Genomic DNA, 21,666 nt, shown 5'->3' with positions numbered 1-21,666 from the left:
CCCCTTTGTATAAAAGGTGGTAATCCTCAAGACATCAACACTTACAGACCCATTTCCATAATTACTAGTGTAGTAAAAATATTTGAAAAATAAATTTTAATCAATTATTTCAATATATTAATGACTCCAATATCCTATCTCCATGCCAATCTGGATTCAGACCCAACTTCTCCACAACAACTGCTCTTTTAAAGTTTACTTATGACATTGTATCCTCATTTGATAACAATATGTCTACAGGTGCCATACTTATTGATCTTACAAGAGCCTTTGACGTGGTCAATCACTACCTCCTTTCAAACAAACTCTATGCCATTGGTCTCTCAACACAGTCTCTGCTCTGGTTTAATTCATATCATAAAAACATATGTCAGTGTGTTTCCTATCAGGGTTGCCAGTCAGACTTTAAAATCATGGACAAAGATGTTCCTCAAGGTTCATCTTTGGGTCTGTTGCTGTTCTCTATATTAATTAACAATCTTCCACAAAGTCGTTATGATTGTCACATTCAGTGATATGCATATGACACTGTAATTTACTCTTCCAACTCCGACATTTCTCATATTCAACATTCATTACAGTCCAATTTTAACCCAGTTCAAAAATGGCTCTCTTCCAACACACTGTACTGTTGCTGAATAAATCAAAGTCTCATCCTAGGAGCTCAGTTGTCGGGGGCTTCATGCCCCTGGTAGGGTCACCCATGGCAAACAGGTCCTAGGGGAGGGACCAGACAAAGTGTAGCTCACAAGACCCCTATGATGATGTCAATCAATGGCTCAGAGTTCCCCTTGCCCGGACGCAGGTCACCGGGCCCCCCCCCCCCCCGAGCCAGGCCTGGGGGTGGGGCTCGATGGCGGGCGCCTGGTGGCCGGGCCTTTACCCATGGGGCCCGGCCGGGCACAGCCCGAAGAGGCGACATGGGACCTCCTTCCCGTGGGCTCACCACCCGTAGGAGGGGCCGTAGGGGTCGGGTGCAGTGTGAGCTGGGCGGCAGCCGAAGGCGGGGACCTTGGCGGTCCAATCCTCGGCTGCAGAAGCTAGCTCTGGGGACGTGGAATGTCACCTCTCTGGTGGGGAAGGAGCCTGAGCTGGTGCGCGAGGTTGAGAAGTTCCGACTAGATATAGTCGGCCTCACCTCGACGCATGGCTTGGGCTCCAGAACCAGTCTTCTTGAGAGGTGATGGACTCTCTTCCACTCTGGAGTTGCCACTGGTGAGAGGCGCCGGGCAGGGGTGGCAATACTTATTGCCCCCCGGCTCTGTGCCTGTACGTTGGAGTTTACGCCGGTGAATGAGAGGGTAGCCTCCCTCCGCCTTCGGGTTGGGGGACGGATCCTGACTGTTGTTTGTGCCTATGGTCCAAACAGCAGTTCAGAGTATCCACCCTTTTTGGAGTCCTTAGAGGGGGTGCTGGAGAGTGCTCCTTCTGGGGACACCCTCGTTCTGCTGGGGGACTTCAACGCTCACGTTGGCAACGACAGTGAGACCTGGAGGGGCGTGATCGGGAGGAATGGCCCCCCCGATCTGAACCTGAGTGGTGTTTTGTTATTGGACTTCTGTGCTCGCCACAGATTGTCCATAACAAACACCATGTTCAAGCATAAGGGTGTCCATATGCGCACTTGGCATCAGGACACCCTAGGCCGCAGTTCAATGATCGACTTTGTAGTCGTATCGTTGGACTTGCGGCCGTATGTCTTGGACACTCGGGTGAAGAGAGGGGCGGAGCTGTCAGCCGATCACCACCTGGTGGTGAGTTGGCTCCGATGGTGGGGGAGGACGCCGGTCAGTCCTGGCAGACCCAAACGCATTGTGAGGGTCTGCTGGGAACGTCTGGCAGAGTCTCCCGTCAGAAGGAGCTTCAACTCCGGAAGAGCTTCGACCATGTCCCGGGGGAGGCTGGGGACATTGAGTCCGAGTGGGCCGTGTTCCGTGCCTCCATTGCTGAGGCAGCCGAACGGTGCTGTGGCCGTAAGGTGGTTGGTGCCTGTCGGGGCGGCAACACCCGAACCCGCTGGTGGACACCGGCGGTAAGGGGTGCCGTCAAGCTGAAGAAGGAGTCCTATCGGGCCTTCTTGGCCTGTGGGACTCTGGAGGCAGCAGACAGGTATCGACAGGCCAAGCGGAGTGCGGCGGTGGCGGTCGCCGAGGCGAAAACCCGGGCATGGGAGGAGTTCGGCGAGGCCATGGAAAACGACTTCCGGACGGCTTCGAAGAGGTTCTGGACCACCATCCGGCGTCTCAGGAGGGGGAAACAGTACTCCGTCAACACTGTGTATGGTGGCGACGGGGCGCTGCTGACCTCGACTCGGGACGTTGTGGATTGGTGGAAGGAATACTTCGAAGACCTCCTCAATCCCACCGACACGCCTTCTGTTGCGGAAGCAGGGCCTGGGGACCCGGGGGTGGGCTCCTCTATCTCTGGGGCTGAGGTTACCGAGGTGGTCAAAAAGCTCCTCGGTGGCAGGGCCCCGGGGGTGGACGAGGTCCGCCCGGAGTTCCTCAAGGCCCTGGATGTTGTGGGGCTGTCGTGGCTGACACGACTCTGCAACATTGCGTGGACATCGGGGGCAGTGCCCTTGGACTGGCAGACTGGGGTGGTGGTCCCTCTTTTCAAGAAGGGGGACCGGAGGGTGTGTTCCAACTACAGGGGGATCACACTCCTCAGCCTCCCTGGTAAGGTCTATTCGGGGGTACTAGAGAGGAGGGTCCGCCGGATAGTCGAACACCATTCAGGAGGAGCAATGCGGTTTTCGCCCCGGTCGTGGAACTGTGGACCAGCTCTGGACCCTTGGCAGGATCCTTGAGGGTGCTTGGGAGTTTGCCCAACCAGTCCACATGTGCTTTGTGGACTTGGAGAAGGCATTCGACCGTGTCCCTCGGGGAGTCCTGTGGGGGGTTCTCCGGGAATATGGGGTTTCGGACTCCCTGATACGGGCTGTCCATTTCCTGTATGACCGGTGCCGGAGCTTGGTCCGCATTGCTGGCAGTAAGTCGAACTCGTTTCCGGTGAGGGTTGGACTCCGCCAGGGCTGCCCTTTGTCGCCGATTCTGTTCATAACTTTTATGGACAGAATTTCTAGGCGCAGCCAGGGTGTTGAGGGGGTCCGGTTTGGTGACCTCAGGATTAGGACTCTGCTCTTTGCAGATGATGTGGTCCTGTTGGCTTCATCAGGCCGCGACCTTCAGCTCTCACTGGATCGGTTCGCAGCCGAGTGTGAAGCGGCTGGAATGAGAATCAGCACCTCCAAATCCGAGACCATGGTTCTCGGCCGGAAAAGGGTGGCGTGCCCCCTCCGGATCGGGGATGAAGTCCTGCCCCAAGTGGAGGAGTTTAAGTACCTCGGGGTCTTGTTCACGAGTGAGGGAAGGATGGAACGGGAGATCGACAGGCGGATCGGTGCGGCGTCTGCAGTAATGCGGACCGGTCTGTCTTGGTGAAGAGGGAGCTGAGCCGAAAGGCAAAGCTCTCGATTTACCAGTCGATCTTCGTTCCTACCCTCACCTATGGTCATGAGCTTTGGGTAGTGACCGAAAGAACAAGATCGCGGGTACAAGCGGCCGAAATGAGTTTCCTCCGTAGGGTGGCTGGGCTCTCCCTTAGAGATAGGGTGAGAAGCTCGGTCATCCGGGAGGAGCTCGGAGTAGAGCCGCTGCTCCTCCCCATTGAGAAGAGCCAGATGAGGTGGCTTGGGCATCTAATTAGGATGCCTCCAGGACGCCTCCCTGGTGAGGTGTTCAGGGCACGTCCCACCGGTAGGAGGCCCCGGGGAAGACCCAGGACACGCTGGAGAGACTACGTCTCACAGCTGGCCTGGGAACGCCTCGGGGTCCCCCGGGAAGAGCTGGACGAAGTGGCCGGGGAGAGGGAAGTCTGGGTTTCCCTGCTTAGGCTGCTGCCCCCGCGACCCGACCCCAGATAAGCGGAAGAAAATGGATGGATGGATGGATGGATCATATGCTGTTCTGCACAAGACCAGATTCCTTACATTCAACCACTGACTGTTCCATTAACTTCCCTTGCTCAATTCAATCTATTACCTCTTTTCATCTCTTTAAAGCATCCATACTCAACCATCTTCAAACAACCTGCTCCTGTTTCTATCTGTATTTATATCCTGTCTCACTTTCTAACTATCATGGAAACAGTTTGTTTATACCTTTTTTTCCCTTTATATCCCGTGCATCACATGAAAATGCCTGTATACTCATTGTGTGTACACCTACCGAATGTATTGCACGTTTTCTAGTTTAATGTACATTATCTGGGGGATTTGGATGGTGGGTGATTAGCTGGGCCTGGGAGAGCTTTTTGTGTATGTTTGTGTGAGTGTCTTGCAATGTAATCGGTCTCTGTGTATTGTGTTGCATGCCTTTTTGTATTTGTACTTTCTGTTTGTTTGTGATGAGGACCCCCTTGAAAACAAGATGATATGTAAGGGGATTATCCTTTCAATAAATTTAAATTTATTAACTTAATTTTCAATTAGAGCTCCAATTTGATAGTGTAGTGTATTTTGAGATCGATTTTATTGATCGGCTATCATTTTTCCCTTTGCGGGAATGGTGCCCACAAGGTGAATTAATGTAGATTAAGTCACATTATTCATCATATTTAATAATTATTGATTATCACTGATAGCCATACTTAAACAATTGGTGACCCTTGTGTAAGGCCTAATCACACAGAGGGTTGCCCCATGTTAAGGCGTAGATCCCAACATTAAACTGACCCAAGGATGACCCAGACCACAGAGACAGAGTGCAGCACGTCACACCCCAAGGAGGAAACAAGCTATTAATCTGCTCTGGATATAAATGCGCTCTGTCTCTATTGTAGTTCGACCTGACTTGATGACACTGTCACTTTAGATTGGAGGATTTAACTCAAATTGCACATTTTGCACCTCTTCTTACATGTAATTCCTGACATGTTATACTATGCTGTTCAGAGTTTAAAATGAATGTTCCACCCTTTGGCAGTTGGGGGTGTTGCAGCACCCTTAACACCCATCTCCTTGCACACAATACACAATATTTGGTGCCCAAAACAGGCTTGTCTCCTTACCTCCTCTTCTCCTCTCTTCCTCTGCTCTCGTCTCTCCTCCAGTTTCTTGGTTAACCTGAGGGGACAATATAATAATAACATATCAAGTTTACCTTTACCTTTACACACCACCAGAGGGAGGGACACAGCCTCTGATGGATATCTGTGAGAAGCTAATGTAGTGATCCCAGAGCGCTTTAAGATGGCAGCCAACAGCACTGTCCTGTTTACTTTGTGTCCTCACCCAGGCATGATATATTAGGATTATCAACACCTGGAACGTGTTTCTGTTAGTAATAGTCACTTTCAGCAGCACTACTAACTTTACACCATGCATTACCATTACCAAAAGTGAAATTCGGACCATTTGATATTTTCAGTTTACTTTAAAGGCCTTGCACAAGTGTGTAAAATGGCTTAAAATAGTGTTACACATCACTGCTAAAGTCTGTGATCACTGTTACAATATGTGTCGCTTTTAGTCTATAAATCATGTCAGTTACAATCCTCATCTCACAGTGATGCAAAAATATACTTACCAGTAGTTATCTTACCTGCATATTACTCAAGTGATTAAATAAATTCATGTAATTAACATTTAAAGTTTTAAGTCAAATACTAAAGAAAACTGATTCTCCAGCTCAGGAAAACCACTGCTATGATAAACAGAGATTAAATCAAATTAATAATGTGTCACAGCAGAGTTTGAGTTCCAGTATTTTCTGATAAGGTACCTGAACTAGGTTCTATAATTATAATAATGATAATGTTAATAATAATAATCATCATCAACCATCATCATCATTATCATAATAATTATTATTATTGCTACTGATACTACTACTAATATTAATAATAATAATAGTAATAACAACATAACTAATTTTAAAATATGTTCTATTGTCATTTTTATATACTTTTTTGAATATTTATTTTTTGGTAAATTAATTGTTGTATTAATTAATGGGCAGCACGGTGGCGTCGTGGTTAGCACTGTTGCCGAAACCAAGTTGGACCCAGTCTGTGTGGAGTTTGCATGTTCTCCCTGTGTCTGCGTGGGTTCTCTCTGGGGTCTCCGGCTTCAAAGACATGCAGGTCAGGTTGATTGGTGACTCTAAATTGGTGACTGTGAGCGTGTAAGGTTGTCTGTCTATGTGTGTCAGCCCTGCGATAGTCTGGCGACCTGTCCAAGGTGTATCCTGCCTTCCGCCCTATGACAGCTGGGATTGACACCAGCCCCCCCACAACCCTTACGAGGACAAGCGGTTACAGAAAATGAATGAATGAATGAATAATTGAGTAATAAAAACATAATCTTTAGAATGATCAGTATCTCATTTATTAGATTAATCGACAAATTGAAAAAATAACCATTAAATTAATCAATTAAAAATGCTTAGGTACAGCCCTACTTGGAAATAACTTATATACATTACTTTAGCATTTTTTTTTGTTTTATTTACCTTTTTTTCTGCAAGTATCCATAGGAAACAAGTTAAACTGCTGCACTTTCCAAGATTTTCTCCGTATACTTGTCAGGGTTTGAGGTTTCTGTCTGTCACTTACTGTTTTATTTTGTATTCTCCCCTTCCCCTGTGTTGTTTACTTCCTCCCTTTGTTCCCTTTCCCGCCACTGGAGATCACCCTCATTTGCCTCACCTGTGTCTCGTTCTGCCCCTCCCTCCTGTGTATATAAGTCAAGCTCTCCCTTCCCTCTGTGCCAGTTCATCTCGTCTTCCCCGTGAGCAAACGTCCCAGCATTTTTGACTATTGATTCCTCGTGTATGATCTTCTTGACAAATTTCCACACCTGTGAGCTTTGCCTGATCCTTTTGTACTGTTGCTGTGAGTAATGATTCCTGTGTACGGACCTCGGACTGCAATAAAAACTTTGTTTCTGCCTAATCCTCTGAGTGCTGCTACATTATTGTGTCCGCCTGCCTGTGAGTTTGTGACACTTGTTGCCTTTATGATCTTTATTTTATTGTCAAAAAAGGATACTATTTTGGAAGATCAATATCCATATTGTTGTCTGACAGTATAAACAGAATTATGATATTTACATCAGAGGAAATCTACTGATAATTTAAGCAATAGGTATTATTTTGTTGGTTGGATTGTTTTTATCAGCATTCAAAATTTGCAAAAATTGAAACACTGGAAGCAAAAAACAAAGCACTGTGAAATAAGATGTTTTTAACTGATGTGCAATTTACTTGCACAAATTATTTGGTCTTGGTGTAAAAATACCCTAAAATATGTATTTTAGCTGTTGCTCTCACTTTAGCTGCCATTTGACTTCCAAACAGATGACTTCTTCAGCACCAACACATCAACACAAATCACATTTTCTGTCTCTTACATTCAGAGCTTGACAAGTATGTAGGCTCCTACCTCTCCACCTTAGCGTCCAGATTTTCTTCACTCTGAGCAGCCTGATCTGAAGTTGCATTCTCTGCAAGAGTCACTGTGGCTGAAAGGTTGTCATCATCCACTGTGCTCGACAGTGATGCTGAGTAAATTAGACACAGAAACAGAAAGCATTGGGTTAACTCGCTTATTGACACTTTGTCACAGCAAAGTCCTTCCATCGTCCTGATTTATATGTTTATACTCTGTACTCATCTGCTCCATCTATTGTATTCATGCCATAAGCTGCATATCATTCACAAAACTGCTCTCACTGCTCTTAAGATGAAGTGGAAAAATTTCCAGTGTGAAATGACTGTAGATTTTTTGAAAACTGTTATTAGTGACATTCTGTTTTGTCACATTGTAGAGGCAGTTTAAATCACTTTCTTCTTGTGACAGTACCAGAACATTAGAATTAAAGTTAAGGTAAGCACTGGGCGAAAATTCCCATAATACATTTTGAGCATAGTACAAGGACCACCAAAGCGCTTTTTCCTGATACCAGCGTATTTCTATATTCTTTGCAATGGATGTACTCCAAATGGCAGTGTGATATGATGAGGTGCTGAGCTTGTGTTCTGCACTGAGCACTGAACATTTAGTGTTTTTTAATGGTTGCCAGGGTTGAAAAATTACTTTGGGCAAAATGCTGTGCGTCACCACTATCTTTTACAAAGCTGACCAATCACAATAAAGGGCGGGACTAAACTGCAAAGATCAACCGTCTTATCTTACCTGTTCAAGTGCTTAACAAGAATATTTTGTTTGTTTGTTCATTTGTGTCATGTTTTTTAATCCAACTGTGTAGAGCAGGTATCGTGAAAGGTGCTATATAAATCTAAGATATTATTATTACTATTACGTAAAATATATTAACTTTAACTTTAATGAATTAACATTGACCAGCAGGATCGAACTCTCTCTCCCTTTTCTGCTTCAGCCTTCCTTTCATGAGTAAGTATTAACTCTACCTTGTGCTGCCATGTCATTCCCCCTTTAGTGCCAGGCAAACAAAGAAATCTTCCTTACAAAAAACAATACAGTCATTCAGTACTTAACATTACTTTCAAATGAGCAAAAATTCAACCAGACACATTTATGAAACAAACTCTAAAATATCATGAAACTTTTTTGTTAACAACCGCTACAAAAGCCTTTTACTACATATATCATAAATCCTTCTCTGAAAGGCTATTTTACACTGATGTGGAAACACTTCCCCCTTCAAAAAGCTGTATTTATTTTTATTTGTGCCAAAAACACAAATTTTACAAGATTACATTTGAGCACCAGCTGTCCTGCAGAAGTCAACACCTATTTGTTCTTCACAATGTAGCATTATCAGGGAAACACAATGGTACATCCTCTGACTCATCGATAATCAGTGTCCTGCATCATTTCTTAACAGGAAAAATCTTTGCTTGTTGCAAACACGTTTTCTATGGTCCCCAGGGCCCTGTTTCAGAAAGTGGGATTACTGAAAAATCTAAGTATGTTAAGCCTGATATGATCTGAGTTTTCAATTTCACAAAGCCAGCTCAGCATCATTCTGAGTCAGTAACTATGGCAAAACGCTCTGTGAAACAAGCCTGCTCATTGGCAGGTTTTCTTCCTCTGAGCCTGAGACTGATCACCTGCCGAGTGAAGAGCAGGAAGAAGAGACACAGCAGCTCCTTGTCTCAATGAAATTGTAGACATTGAGGCACAAATTAATTAAAGGCTGTTGTGTCAGGAGAGGGCGATCAGACCCAGTTTGGATATCCTATGGTTCCTGGAGAAGTATATAAAGATAGCATGTCATTTCACGGTCTGTCATTTATCTGAGCGATTTTCTCCACCCACATATATCAAATATTACACATCATGGATTTGCACTATAATAAGAGGATATGGCAAATATATTACAATATATGAACATTATTAATATGTAAAAAAGTTTCTACATTTTCTGTATATAAGACACATCGCAGTTCCATTGAAAGTATTTTTTTGTGCAAAACTAATGCAACACAGCAGCTAAAGCATGGACCACAGCCATCACTGACTGTCATCTTATTTAACGACAGGCTGATGGCAGTCAACAACCTGAATATCAGCCAATACCAATGTTTCGCCGAAAAATTGGTGCACCCAGTGTCTGAAGTTGACTCACTGGCCAAGGTAGCTGGTAGATGGAAAAATCCACCGCCCAAGCATATTCTTTCAGCAGCCATAATGATAAATTGCCTTTTTTGTTTCATATATACATTTGTTTGAGTACATGTCATTGAGATAATAAGGTATTATGTTGAAAATAAACTAAAAGAAGAGGCCAGGGCAAAATTATTCAAATATATTGAACGGCTCCTCACTAGAGCCTCAGCATGTGAACATGTTCCCTCTGGTAAGCAGTGATGCAGTGTATCCGTCGAGGGCTTTTATTGTGCAAGGTAAGAACGGAGGAAGTGGATTTGCTGCTGACAAAGTGGGACGCAATGTAGACTTTGCTGTCCTGTTTCAAACTATGGGGCCCTCTGTGTTATCTTATTACTTTTGTATATAGGAGTGCAATGCTAACAAGTAGCAAACTGGCGGCAAGTTATAGTTTAACGGATCAGCTGGTGTCCCACACAGTCGACAGTGGAGCAAAACTCATAGCGCTAAAGAAGGCCTGGTTTGACAGCTACCTTTCCATGTGTGAGACACATACAGCACAGGAGCATCTTAAGAGCAGCAGAGCCATGTGCCTCTAAATAACACCAAAATGTGGTAGAGATTCCAGCTTCTGAGATTTACTCCCCAAACAGAAAATCTGCCTGCACTTGGCGCCTTGCAGGTGTTAATTTTGGAACTTGGGTACATTCTTAGTAGTCAGCAAGGCAGACAGACCGTGGGGTAGCTAGCAAATTCTTGAGTTATTTACGTCTGTTTGTGTTCTGATAAACACATAGAAAGAGCAGGGCAAGGAAGAGCTGTGAGAATGTGTTGTGTGCAACTCTATCATGAAACTAGAAAATTTCAGCAGAAATTTCGAAGGGTGCTTGCTGCTCTGTAGAGATTTCTTGAATCATTTTTACATTAAGTTATATGGGGAAGTTGGTGGATTTCTTTTTCCTTTCTGGCTAACAGTAGGAGCTGTGTAAATCCCATTGGTTCCAAAGTCACACTATAAGAAAGACCACAATTTTTACTATATTGTCACCAAAGATGGTGTGTGACTAGCAAAAGCTGTAGACGCCATGGCAAGCTAAAGAGAAATGTTTGGCAGGCTGTCTGCACTCTGCCAGTTGGTGTCCTTCACGCTAGCTGTGAGCATTCTCTGCCATAAGAATCAATGTTAAATCTTGATTCTGGCACTTTGACAAAGTTTCAAACTTCTACTTCTGTTTCAAACTCACACCAAAATCTGTTCAACCAGGTAAAACTTAGCAGTGGCTGACAGAATATGAACCGAGATTATTTTACTTCACTGCCTATTTTTCTACTCAAATGTTCTAAAACACACATTTTAGTACCATGTTAGCTGTGATAGTGAGAGCTTGTGAACAGGAGGTGGGCGCTATGCTGCTTCCTGCACAGTGAAACCAGAGGCCAAAAAATCAGAGCTCAGACAGTAAAACTAAGCAGTGCCGACCAAATATAAATCCATATTTTTCCACTGAGTTGCATATTTCTCACATCAAATGTTTTTGGAAATATGTTGTTAAACTGGAATATGAGATGGCTTCTTGCCATTGTTTGACACATACAAGTTTGCATAGCATCGCCCACCAGCGGGAGCTTTCATTGGTCTGGTACAGCGCTGTGCATTTTGGTCAAGCCCCCAGGAAGTGCGCCATGTGTTGATGCAAAATTTACATAGTGACCGAAAGTGGATTTACACCATTTGAGTCAGTCTCATGATGACACTGGCCCAGAAAGACTTTTCCCCATAGACTAACATGGGAAAAGATGTGCATTTTTACTCTCCCATGTTGAAAATAGAAACTATTAAAACAGGATCCTGGTAGATTTGGGTCCACAGAACTCTGCTTTAGGCACGTACTTGATGACAGTGTGATCCAGGCTCACTCACCTTCTGCTATTCCTGGTACTGTTGCAGGTTCTGTGGCTACTGCTGACCTGACGGGTATTGCTGGAGCTGAAACTGAAGCTGTTCTATCCAGTAGGCTGGTCTCCACAGGACTACTTGCCTCTGGTAACACTGTCCCACCCCCAATCTGCTGAGCATGCATCTGTTGGAAAACACAGATAGAGAGATGATTAGCAGAGACAACACCATGTAGATCAAATGGCTTCATTGAGCCATTCAATTCTTCATTCAGGGTTGTAATATACTTGCATTTACTACACAATGGCATGCATATTATAGCTACCCACCCTGTTGACCTATTTAGGGTTTACCCTGCTTCTCAACCAGTGTCAGCTGGGATAGGCTCTAGCCCCCCTGCAACCCCTACCAGGATAAGCAGTCACGGTTCATGAATGAATGAAAGAATTATTGCTAGCCCGTATATCCTGTGTTTCAAAACAAAGTAAAAACTACTTCTTCATGTTTGTAGACACTCAGAGGAAGAGAGAAGTTAATTCAAAGCTCAATGGATGAGGAAGATGGCATACACTGTGTATACCTGATGCTGTTTTACGTTCAGATTTATTATCAAGTTCTCAGTGTTCTCAGCAGCGTTGGCTCAGGATATTCCTGCCCTGATCTGCCCACTAGTGGATATACTGTTTGGTGATCCACACATGGAGGCAACTATGTAAAAAAGTGACACTAATGTGGCACCTGTCTTAGGTCTACAGCAATGCTAGCAGCTCTGTGAGGCTGTACGGAAGACTGACTGCATGCTTTGGCTCCACTTGACTCAACTCACTTTACGTGAGCAATGCCACATGAAACTGTTGTGGCATCTTCTTCAACATGACAGAGCATGTATGGCTCCAATCTGCATCCAGGCAGAAGAATGTCTGCATGTCGTCATTGTAGCACTGTTTAGTTTTGGAGAGTGCCGTTTTAAAATCTGGTTCCAGTGAGAATATGAATAACACTGCAGTCACTACTGACATGGAGAAAAAAACCCAACAATTCCAAGTAAGTGGAGTTGAGTTGAGCTCTGCCATGCTGTGCAGAGGCAATGAGGCTTTAGGCACAGCAGTGCTTTGAAGAGGAAGAATTCTTAATTGTCACATGCACATTGTACAACAAAATTATCCTCAATATCCTACATTTTACCCATCCTCTACAGAGCAGTGAGCAGCCGCATGCAGTGCTCGAGGACCAACTTCAAATCTCATGCCAGTGCCTTGGTCAGAAGAACGACAGGTGTATTTAACCTATGTTTTCGGTGGTGTTGAGGGAAACTGGAGCACCCACAGGAAAGCCACACAGACATGGGGAGAAAATGCAAGGGACCTGGATCAGCCAGGACTCCACCCTGTGACGTTCTTGCTGTGAAGCAACAGTGCTAACCACTGAGCCACCATGCTAAATAAATGCACTGATGATGCCAATAAACTGATGATAAGCAGGTATAATGTTTCCCATCTCAGTTTGGCATGTTAGCACGCTACGTCACCTCTTTGTCACTGGTTAGAATTTTGACTTTATTATGGCCCTAGATGAAAAGTCTGAGGACCACCAAAGCCATTGGATAAATCCCCTGGGCGCAATAAATGTTAATAAATTTCAGATGTCAGTGAATTTCAAGGAAATCTAAATATTGTTTTAAAAACATAAGAATTTTTGATTTATTGCAGTAAGGACCAAAGTATTAGACTGAACACCGGGCATCACCATCCCAGAGCTGATAGCATGGCTAAAAACATGTATGTGATTCTCCATTGTGGGTTGCTGTGAACTGCGAGATAAAATGTTAAAGTTTAAAAAACAGTAGGAAGCTCCCTGTAAATTATACCATTTACCATCCATACCTGTTTCACTCTGTTGATTCTTTTCACCAGTTCTTCAGTTGACACACTGCCAGCAATGACCTCCAGAGGGATCCCATTCTCCCCAATAAAGAAACTGGAGGGTATGCACACCACTGGATCTTCACACAAGGGAGGGGGGTTAAGGAACAAGCTCCCAGCAACCGATATTTTGAAATGTTAAAATAATCACTCTAAATTATGATTATTAATGAAAATATCAACCATTTATTCATCACATTGAATCATATAGGTTACAACTCCTCAACCTGTACATTATTAGTATTGAGTCCTTTTCACATTGTCTGCCGCTGTTTCATAATAATCCATGTTTTTAGTAACACTATCAGATCTGACTTTTCTTTTATGATTTTGTTTATTAGGAAAAACTTAAAGTCCAGTTAAAGTGATGATCAAAATGAGTTTATCACATCACAGAAAGATGTGATGTGTGATGTGAAAGTTATTAAACACCTGACCAAATTTGAATGACCCAAAAAATCGCTAAGTATGAAGGTCTCAAAAATCATGGAAAAATGTACAATATTCTCTGATCTGAAATGCTGGAGGCGTGTCCGCTGGAGGAGCAGAGGCCAAGCCCAATCGCTGGACTATGCTAATGATGCTTCTCATTTTTATACTGCTATATTGTCAGGGGTGGGGTTATGATGGGTTTGGCTCCACTGCATCATTTAGCTGTGGTTTTAGGCACGCCCAAAAAATCTTAAAACAGGAAAATGGTGAAAAAACAGTCAACTATCTAACTCAACAATTCAGTACTATGTAGTAAAGGGTCTTTGTAACATGTTTTCAACAATCAGTTTCTAATATTTATAATGTGTTTTGAAACAAATTAAACAGACATAAAATGACATTTGATATGTATGTGAGGTAATGTTGCAATGCTAATCCTTCCTCTCAGCTTTCACTGCTAATCAGAGTGAAAATTAAAATGGAAAAATGACTCACTTCTGACAGTGACGTTGGCAAAGTAAAGGCATTAGCAATACTCAAACATGGCTTATCATCAGCAAATATCAGTTTTCCAAACATAAATGTCCTTGAGGAAACCAGTCTAGACATTTAATCTGTTGGATAAATCTAGTGATGCTGTTATAAATTTTTTGTGTTTCTTGGACTATAACGTGCAAAAGTCCCCCTTTGACAGCAGTGAATGCTTAGGTCAAGACTACCTATTAGTCCAATGAATACAGCAATGTAATGAGTGGTGCAACAAACTGCTTTCCTCAGAGATGGGCTGTTGGACAGTGGTTGCGTGTGGCTGGGAGTCACTCACCAGTCTGTCCACCCTTCTTCTGCCGATTTCTGGCTAGCAAGCTGCTGGCCAGTGAGGTCAGGTTTTCAAATGTAAACATCAGTAAACATCAGTAAACATCGAGGAAAACACAGTAAAACATATGCAGAGCAGCGCTGCGCATGTTTGGGAGGAGCGACCATATGGCCTTCTTGTTGGGGTTGGGATGTGTGAACAGCTAAATCATTACACAACCAGAAACCCTGGATTACTGGAAACATCCGGAAAGATGGACTATTATAACAGCAGACAACAATGTAAGAAAAAGGACTGAATTTCAGAGCACAAGTTCAAGGAGCTAATGGGATCACATTTTACTGGAGTTGAATGATGTATAATGCATCGTGACAAAATGTTTGATTGATTGATTGATTGATTAATGAAAAGAACGGCAGTAATCGATAATTTTATTCTGTATCAGCAACACACTAATTCAATCCATGAAGACATTGGAAATATTTTGGACAACAAAAAGGATACAGATCTGAGAGAACTGCACACATGGCTCACTGTAAAAAAACAACAACAAAAAACACATTAACATAGCTCTTCTTCAAATGGAATACATCCAACAGAAATTTTGCACTACAGAAGCTGCTACTGTCATCTAGATGTAGACACGTTACATCTGTTCCTGGCAATCAGAAGTCTTCCCAGGGTGCACTCACTGCTTTATATTGGAAAAACAATGTTTCAATGTTGATTTCTTAACAAATCAGGCAGACATGTTTGATTGTTGTTCAAGACTGTCGAGGTTGGACCAATTGAAGGTTAACAGAAACACACTAGTTAAGCTACAATCAGCTTGATAAGTGTTGCTAAAATAACACCAGTTTCCTAAAATACCAGTTGACTCAACTACTTTACAATCAGCTTTGTGCCATACAACAGTCAATTCTGACCAAGCAATTTGATTGATCGAGAGGCATTTCATGAGTGCTGATATACTGTACAACATCACTAGGTCTGTTAACTTTTAACTCTGCATGTATCACTCAGCTTTACAGCTGTTCGAAACCGGTAATTAGGCATACACTAACAGTTGGTAGTTATCGAACGTTGCCGTAGATTTTATCAGTGTTGCGTGGAGCAACAACAACAAGCAAAATCCTGCTTGATGCAAAAGGCTTCTACCTGCAGCCCAGGAGGGGAGCAGCTGTTCAATGGAAGTAAACCAGCTGTTACGATGTTACAAGGATGTGCAGCGAGACAGGAACACACTTGTCTCACACCAACCACAGCCTGAGAGACACCGACACACACGCACTGTCTGATACAGGATACAGATGATGGAGATCACGACAGTGAGTAGACACACACTGCAGTGATGTACAATCTGATTAAACTAACTCATTTGAATCACACAGGCCGCCAAAGTGACTGTTAACAGACTCCTATTTCAAGCAGCTGGTCTGTGCGTAACATGAAGACCAAGGTTCCACCACTTAGTAAGCAGTGTGCAGGGGACAGCAGCAGAGACTGGAGAGAGACCTCAACAGCACTAAAGATATGTAGCAGACGATTCAAAATGTCACGAGGCTGCAAAAGCAGGAGCACCCCCATCATATGTGAGGCCACGCTGCCGGACAAGCTGAACACATTTTACGCTCGCTTTGACCTCCTCAATAAGGACACAGCTGTGAAGTCTACTCTGCCTCCAGAGGACCGGGCCCCTGTCAGTGACTACAGCAGATGTGAGAAAACTCCTGCTGAGAGGGAATATAAACAAGTCCGCCAGCCCTGACAGCATTTCTGGACGTGTACTAAAAACTTGTGCTGATCAGCTTGTTAATGTTATAACTGACATTTTTAACATCTCTCTCTCACAAAAGACCTTTCCCTTCTGCCTCAAGACAGTCGTCATTACTCCTGTGCCTGAACAGTCTGCTGTGTCTAGTCTTAATGACTACCTCCCTGTGGCTCTTAACCCCATCCTGATGAAGTGCTTTGAGAAACTGGTTCTCCAGCACATCAAAGACAACATCCCTGCCAGCCTGGACCCTCACCAGTATGCTTTAAGAACCAACAGATCCACAGAGGATGTAGGGCTGCTAGATTATGGGAAAAATAATAATCATGATTATTTTGATTGATATTGAAATCACAATTATTTAACATGATTACTAACTGGCCTTTAGAATTTCATGTAGTTATTGAACATTAACTTTGGTGTTTATTTTTAACACTGGATGCCCTTTAAATACAGGTGAAATGAAAAAACAATGAAAGCTTTGTGGTGCAGCCACAACTGGGTAACACATCTTGCACATAACTGTAGGTTGTTCACAATCACATAATAATAAAACCTAACCCAACTAATATAACTACATATAATACAATATCAATAACAGCAAAATAGATTTTGAATTAGGATCAGTGTTGTTTCACTAACTCAGGAGAGACTCAGCAGACAGACACTTCTCCATTATCTGTTTAGAAGCAGCTGGGAGTGTCACTACAATGAGAAAAATAGTTCCACCTTTACAGTCCACCTAAAGGGAGCCTGGTCAGTTTCCAATAGGAAGCTGGCTAAGCTTGCTAACTTCGGGGCTAACTTGTGTCACTTTAATCAGCAGCTGGCAACATGGGAAACTAAACATGGGAAAATGTCTCAGGTCTTTCAGAGTTGTAGCATTTATTCTTTGACAATCAGCCTCAACTGTTGACACATCACACAGTCATGCTTCACTGCTCCTCTCACCGCAGCCTCACTGTCACCATCCCCGCTCGCACTCTCCCTCTTGCTGCACTTGCTTTGTGTGCTCAGCTGCCTCCTGTTCACACTGTACACCCATGACTGCACTCCCAGACATCAGAAGAACTCTACTGTGAAGTATGAGGACGACATGACCATCATCAGCCGTATTACAAATGATGAGAGTTCATACTGGGAGGAAAGCAACAATTTTGTAGAGTGGTGCACAGAGAACAACCTACTGCTCAACGTCTGTAAAACCAAGGAGATGATTGTTGATTTTAGAAAGAAGGACGGAAAGACACACACCTCTGTCTACATTAGTAGAGCTGAGGTGGAGCAGTTGAACAGCTATAGCTTCCTTGGAATTACTATTACTGAGAACCTATCTTGGTTATCACACATCACCACCCAGGTTAACAAAAGCACTGAAAGGCTCTACTTCCTACGGAAACTTTGGGAAGACTAAATTCCAGAGCAAGATCCTGGTTAACTTCTACAGAGGAGTAATAGAAAGCATATTGACTAGAAACATCACAAACTGGCATGGTTTGTGGATGGCCCAGGACAGGAAGGCTCTATAGCATGTGATTAAAACTGCCCAGAACATCACTGGTTCCCATCTACAAAGCACCAGTGACCTCTGTGAAGTGAGGTGACTGCACAGAGCCCAAAGGATACTTAAAGACAGAAGCCACCCCAGCCAGTCTGTCACCCTGCTGCCATCTCTCAAAAACATACAGAAGTGTCTGCTTGCGAACCACCACACTACAGAGCAGGTTCTTTTCCCAGACTGTGAAACTCCTCAACTCATCCTTCAATGCCAAAAAGATGTAGCAGGATTTAGGATAAACTTCAATTTAATTTCTTCTTAAACCATGTTTAAGAAAAATGACAATAAATTTACCTTGTACCTTGTATCTGAAAAATATGTATGTGCTGCTAGTAGTGTTGTCGCCCTGCAAGCACCCTGACCTCTGTACACACAGTGCTCTTCAGGCCAGTGTCCACTGCTAAACTATCTGGACTCAAGAGTGTCCCCAGGCATGAGGACAGATGAGGTGGCCAGCACTTTAAGCTGTGCTCACTAATGGCAATAACTTGAAGCCAGTGACTTCCCTTCAGCAACCGGTCAGTGCAGGAACACAGCGGTACCTGTTGGCGTCCACTCTGATGGCCACACAGCAGTTGTGGGCTGCCTCAGACACTCTGTCATCCTCCCAGCTGGACATGAGCTGTGCGGACTGTTCATCTTCCCCTGAGGACACACACATTGGCAGTCATGAGTCATTTGGTCACAGCTTATTGTCAAAACATTACAGAGTCCGATCACACGTTGGACACTTTCTGGTGAGCTGCAATAGTCAAAGAGATAGCTAACAGCGCCCTGCTCATAAGGCAATGATGAGCCAGCTCACCATGACGTTTTAACCTCCCTGTCAGCGGGGCCCCCGTGCTCGCATCTATCTGATGACAGTCTCTATCGTGTCAAATAAATAACCAGTGTGTGGAATCATTTCGTGACAGGCCTGTCCTTTACCTGGCATCCCGTTGACCTCATTAATGTTGGGAAACGCTGACGTTAACGTACTCCGGCCAGCACTAACACCACTAAGATACGAGCTAACATATAGCTAGCTGCTAGCACAGCACTGTCGATCAGAGATAGCCGTGTTTCTCTCTTCTTGCGTTCGTTGGCCCATTTATCCCCAACATTCGGAACAGCAGTTGTTATTTCTCCGACAGCTGTTGGGTGCTGCTAGGTGGCTAACGGCTTACTACGACAACTAGCACGGCTAATCTTAGCTAGCTAGCTCTATGGCTTCGTTATCACTTGTTACCTAAGCAAGCTAGCTGTAGCTAGCTGGCTAACGGACACATACACACCTGTGATGACAACGACAAACACGGAACTTCGCTGTTTAGCCAAGTTAATGGCGTCAGGAATAGAACCCTCAAACCAAAGCATTTCTCCGAGCCGACTTTATCTGTTGAACCGCAAGACTGCAGGCTTTCAGGGACAGGGAGCACTGCACTGATCCGCCGGCAGGAGCACTGTAGCAGGGGCCCAGGGAGCCAGGAACAAACAACAGATCATGTGACCGGTGCCGTCATGACCTCTTAGTTTATTTTAAATTTGGAATATTATTAATATTATTGTTATTGTTATTATTATTATTATTATTATTATTATTATTATTGTTATTATTATTAGTATTATTATTATTATTATTAAAGCAACGTTATAACGCACATACAATGAGTGCTGCGACAACTAGCTTTGGGGATAAGCTTGCTGCTTGGGCAGAGAGGCTGGGGATAAATGTTCTGGGTAGAGTGCGTCACTCTGCTCCAGCCTGTAATGCTGCGTCAACTTGAATCCAGCTGAAACTTTCACTTTCGATTCACGTTTAGTCGGACCTGCAAGTGTTCTGTGTTCTCTGTCCCTTTTCTCTTAGCCAAAAATAACCAGCGACGACCTCTACAGCAGGTAGTCTGCGCTTAACTGCAAGGACCGGCCGGATTTGAGCGTCTTTTTGTGTCCCAGGCTGTCCTTACACTGTTAACAGAGTTTCATTTCCGTCCTATAGGTCATGGCTGACATCTGCAATAATGGGGCCATGAATGGCAAGGTAAGAATAATACACGACTGTGAACAGTGTGCGCCTTACTAATGGCAGAAAAACTGAGTGATCTGGCAGACTGTTAACAGAGCTCTCCCTTATTGTCAGCTGGACAGAGGTTTGGAGGAGGGGGTAGGTGAAGTCAAGGAGGCCAAGAAAGAGCTAGAGACTTGGAAGGTAAGAGACAAAAGCCCTGTTTCCTAAACAGGGTCAGAGACACCTGCAGCCTTTTATTTAAGCACTGAGCTGAGTTTCTGGGAAAATGTGAGTGGTTCACAGCCTAAGTCCAAGACAGTGTGGTATAATATTGTACATTTCTGCTCTGGTAGATGTCCAGGTCAAGGTGTAGTCAGACATTCCACCACTAGTGAACAGACACAAATATGCAAAATGTAGTTATCTTAATCATGTAGACTGCTATATTTTACCATAGGGCTCATGAATTAATAATACGTGATATGTGTAGTTCAAGCAGACAGAGCAGAGGGACAGCATGTTTCTCTTACAGCAGGATGTGTAGTTGATGGGCAGGCGCTCCACTGCAGCAGGAGATGTCGATGTTGTGTTTTGATCTGTGAGCTCTTTAGGAGGAAAAAATCTCTCGATGTTGGGTCAGTTGTTGCAGACAAACATTGTGTGCTAGCCTACAACACCTTCACATCGAATGTGTCTTTAATGCCTATAAATTCATTGGGTTATGGGGAAAGTGTTTGAGGCAAATCCCCTGCCCCTCTAACCTTCTTCTTCCTGGCTCTCTGCTCCCTGGAGAGGCGGAGCCACAGTAAGACAGCTTACCTGTGGCATGTGAATTGATGCCTAATGCTTCGTTGTCTTTTTTTTTTTTTTTTTTTTTTTAGTGAACTCAAAAGGAAAGTACAAAAATAGGGCGTTGATAGGCAACACAAACATAGGGACAGAAATTAAAACAAGACCAGACAAGACAAGACAAAGAAAGAAAGGAGAAAAAAACAAGAGCAACAACAAATATGCAGAGAAGTGTTTGGGGCACTATTTCAGAAGGCAGGCCCAACAAACTGAGCCTAATCCTGACCTCTGAGTTGAATCAGCATGAGCTGGGAAACTCTTGAGTTTTCAGTTCAAAAGTGTGCTCACCCTTTGCATCCCCAAGAAGAGACACTAAATCTACTGAGACTAAGATAAAGAAGGACAGCTGTGGGGTTCAAGTATCTGACCTTGACACGTCTTATAGGCCTGGTACTGACCCAACTCCTGCTTCGCCAAAATTCTCTATCAAGTATGAATATTCAGTATATCTTTATTAATTCATAATGTACATAGACCTCTTTTCACTCTCTTCTCAACCACCTAAAATGAATCACAACATCTACTAGTCAAAAAATCACAAATGTTATCATTTTGCTGATTTGTTCATTTGTAGGTAGAAAGAGAGAGATATTGAATAGTATAGACATTTCCTCAAAGCTATTAGACAAAGGCAGGATTTTAACACATGTAATGTTTCTTAATATGTCATAAATAATTAGTTTTACATGCTGTCAGCTGCCAACAAGATGCTTCAGGACATGATGACGAGAGAAGTTGTCAATGTCAAATAAAGAAATAATGCTTCACGCTGTAGCCTCATTCGCATACACAAATACAGGTATTTACAAATTCTGACAAAGACAACAACGGTGTCG

The 21,666-nt window shown here is 43.7% G+C and overlaps 1 protein-coding gene across 1 annotated transcript in view; it reads right to left on the bottom strand.

The window, feature by feature from the left end:
* Window positions 1-19,452, bottom strand: part of ubxn4 (UBX domain protein 4) — a 34,451-nt gene extending 14,999 nt beyond the window's left edge. Inside the window, exons 1-7 of the mRNA XM_042494473.1 lie at window positions 19,269-19,452; window positions 18,537-18,639; window positions 15,167-15,195; window positions 13,375-13,493; window positions 11,516-11,675; window positions 7,444-7,561; window positions 5,071-5,125 (exon numbers count right to left, since the gene is read on the bottom strand). Of these exons, the coding sequence (XP_042350407.1) occupies window positions 5,071-5,125; window positions 7,444-7,561; window positions 11,516-11,675; window positions 13,375-13,493; window positions 15,167-15,195; window positions 18,537-18,639; window positions 19,269-19,350 (666 nt within the window). The 5' untranslated portion in view covers window positions 19,351-19,452. The remainder of the gene's footprint in view (window positions 1-5,070; window positions 5,126-7,443; window positions 7,562-11,515; window positions 11,676-13,374; window positions 13,494-15,166; window positions 15,196-18,536; window positions 18,640-19,268) is intronic.
* Window positions 19,453-21,666: the final 2,214 nt, after the last annotated feature.

The sequence above is a fragment of the Plectropomus leopardus genome, chromosome 10 (assembly GCF_008729295.1).
Source record: "Plectropomus leopardus isolate mb chromosome 10, YSFRI_Pleo_2.0, whole genome shotgun sequence".
NCBI classification, from domain to species: Eukaryota; Metazoa; Chordata; class Actinopteri; order Perciformes; family Serranidae; genus Plectropomus; species Plectropomus leopardus.
The sequence above is the reverse complement of the archived record's forward strand: the minus strand, read 5'-3'. Positions and strand labels throughout refer to the sequence as shown.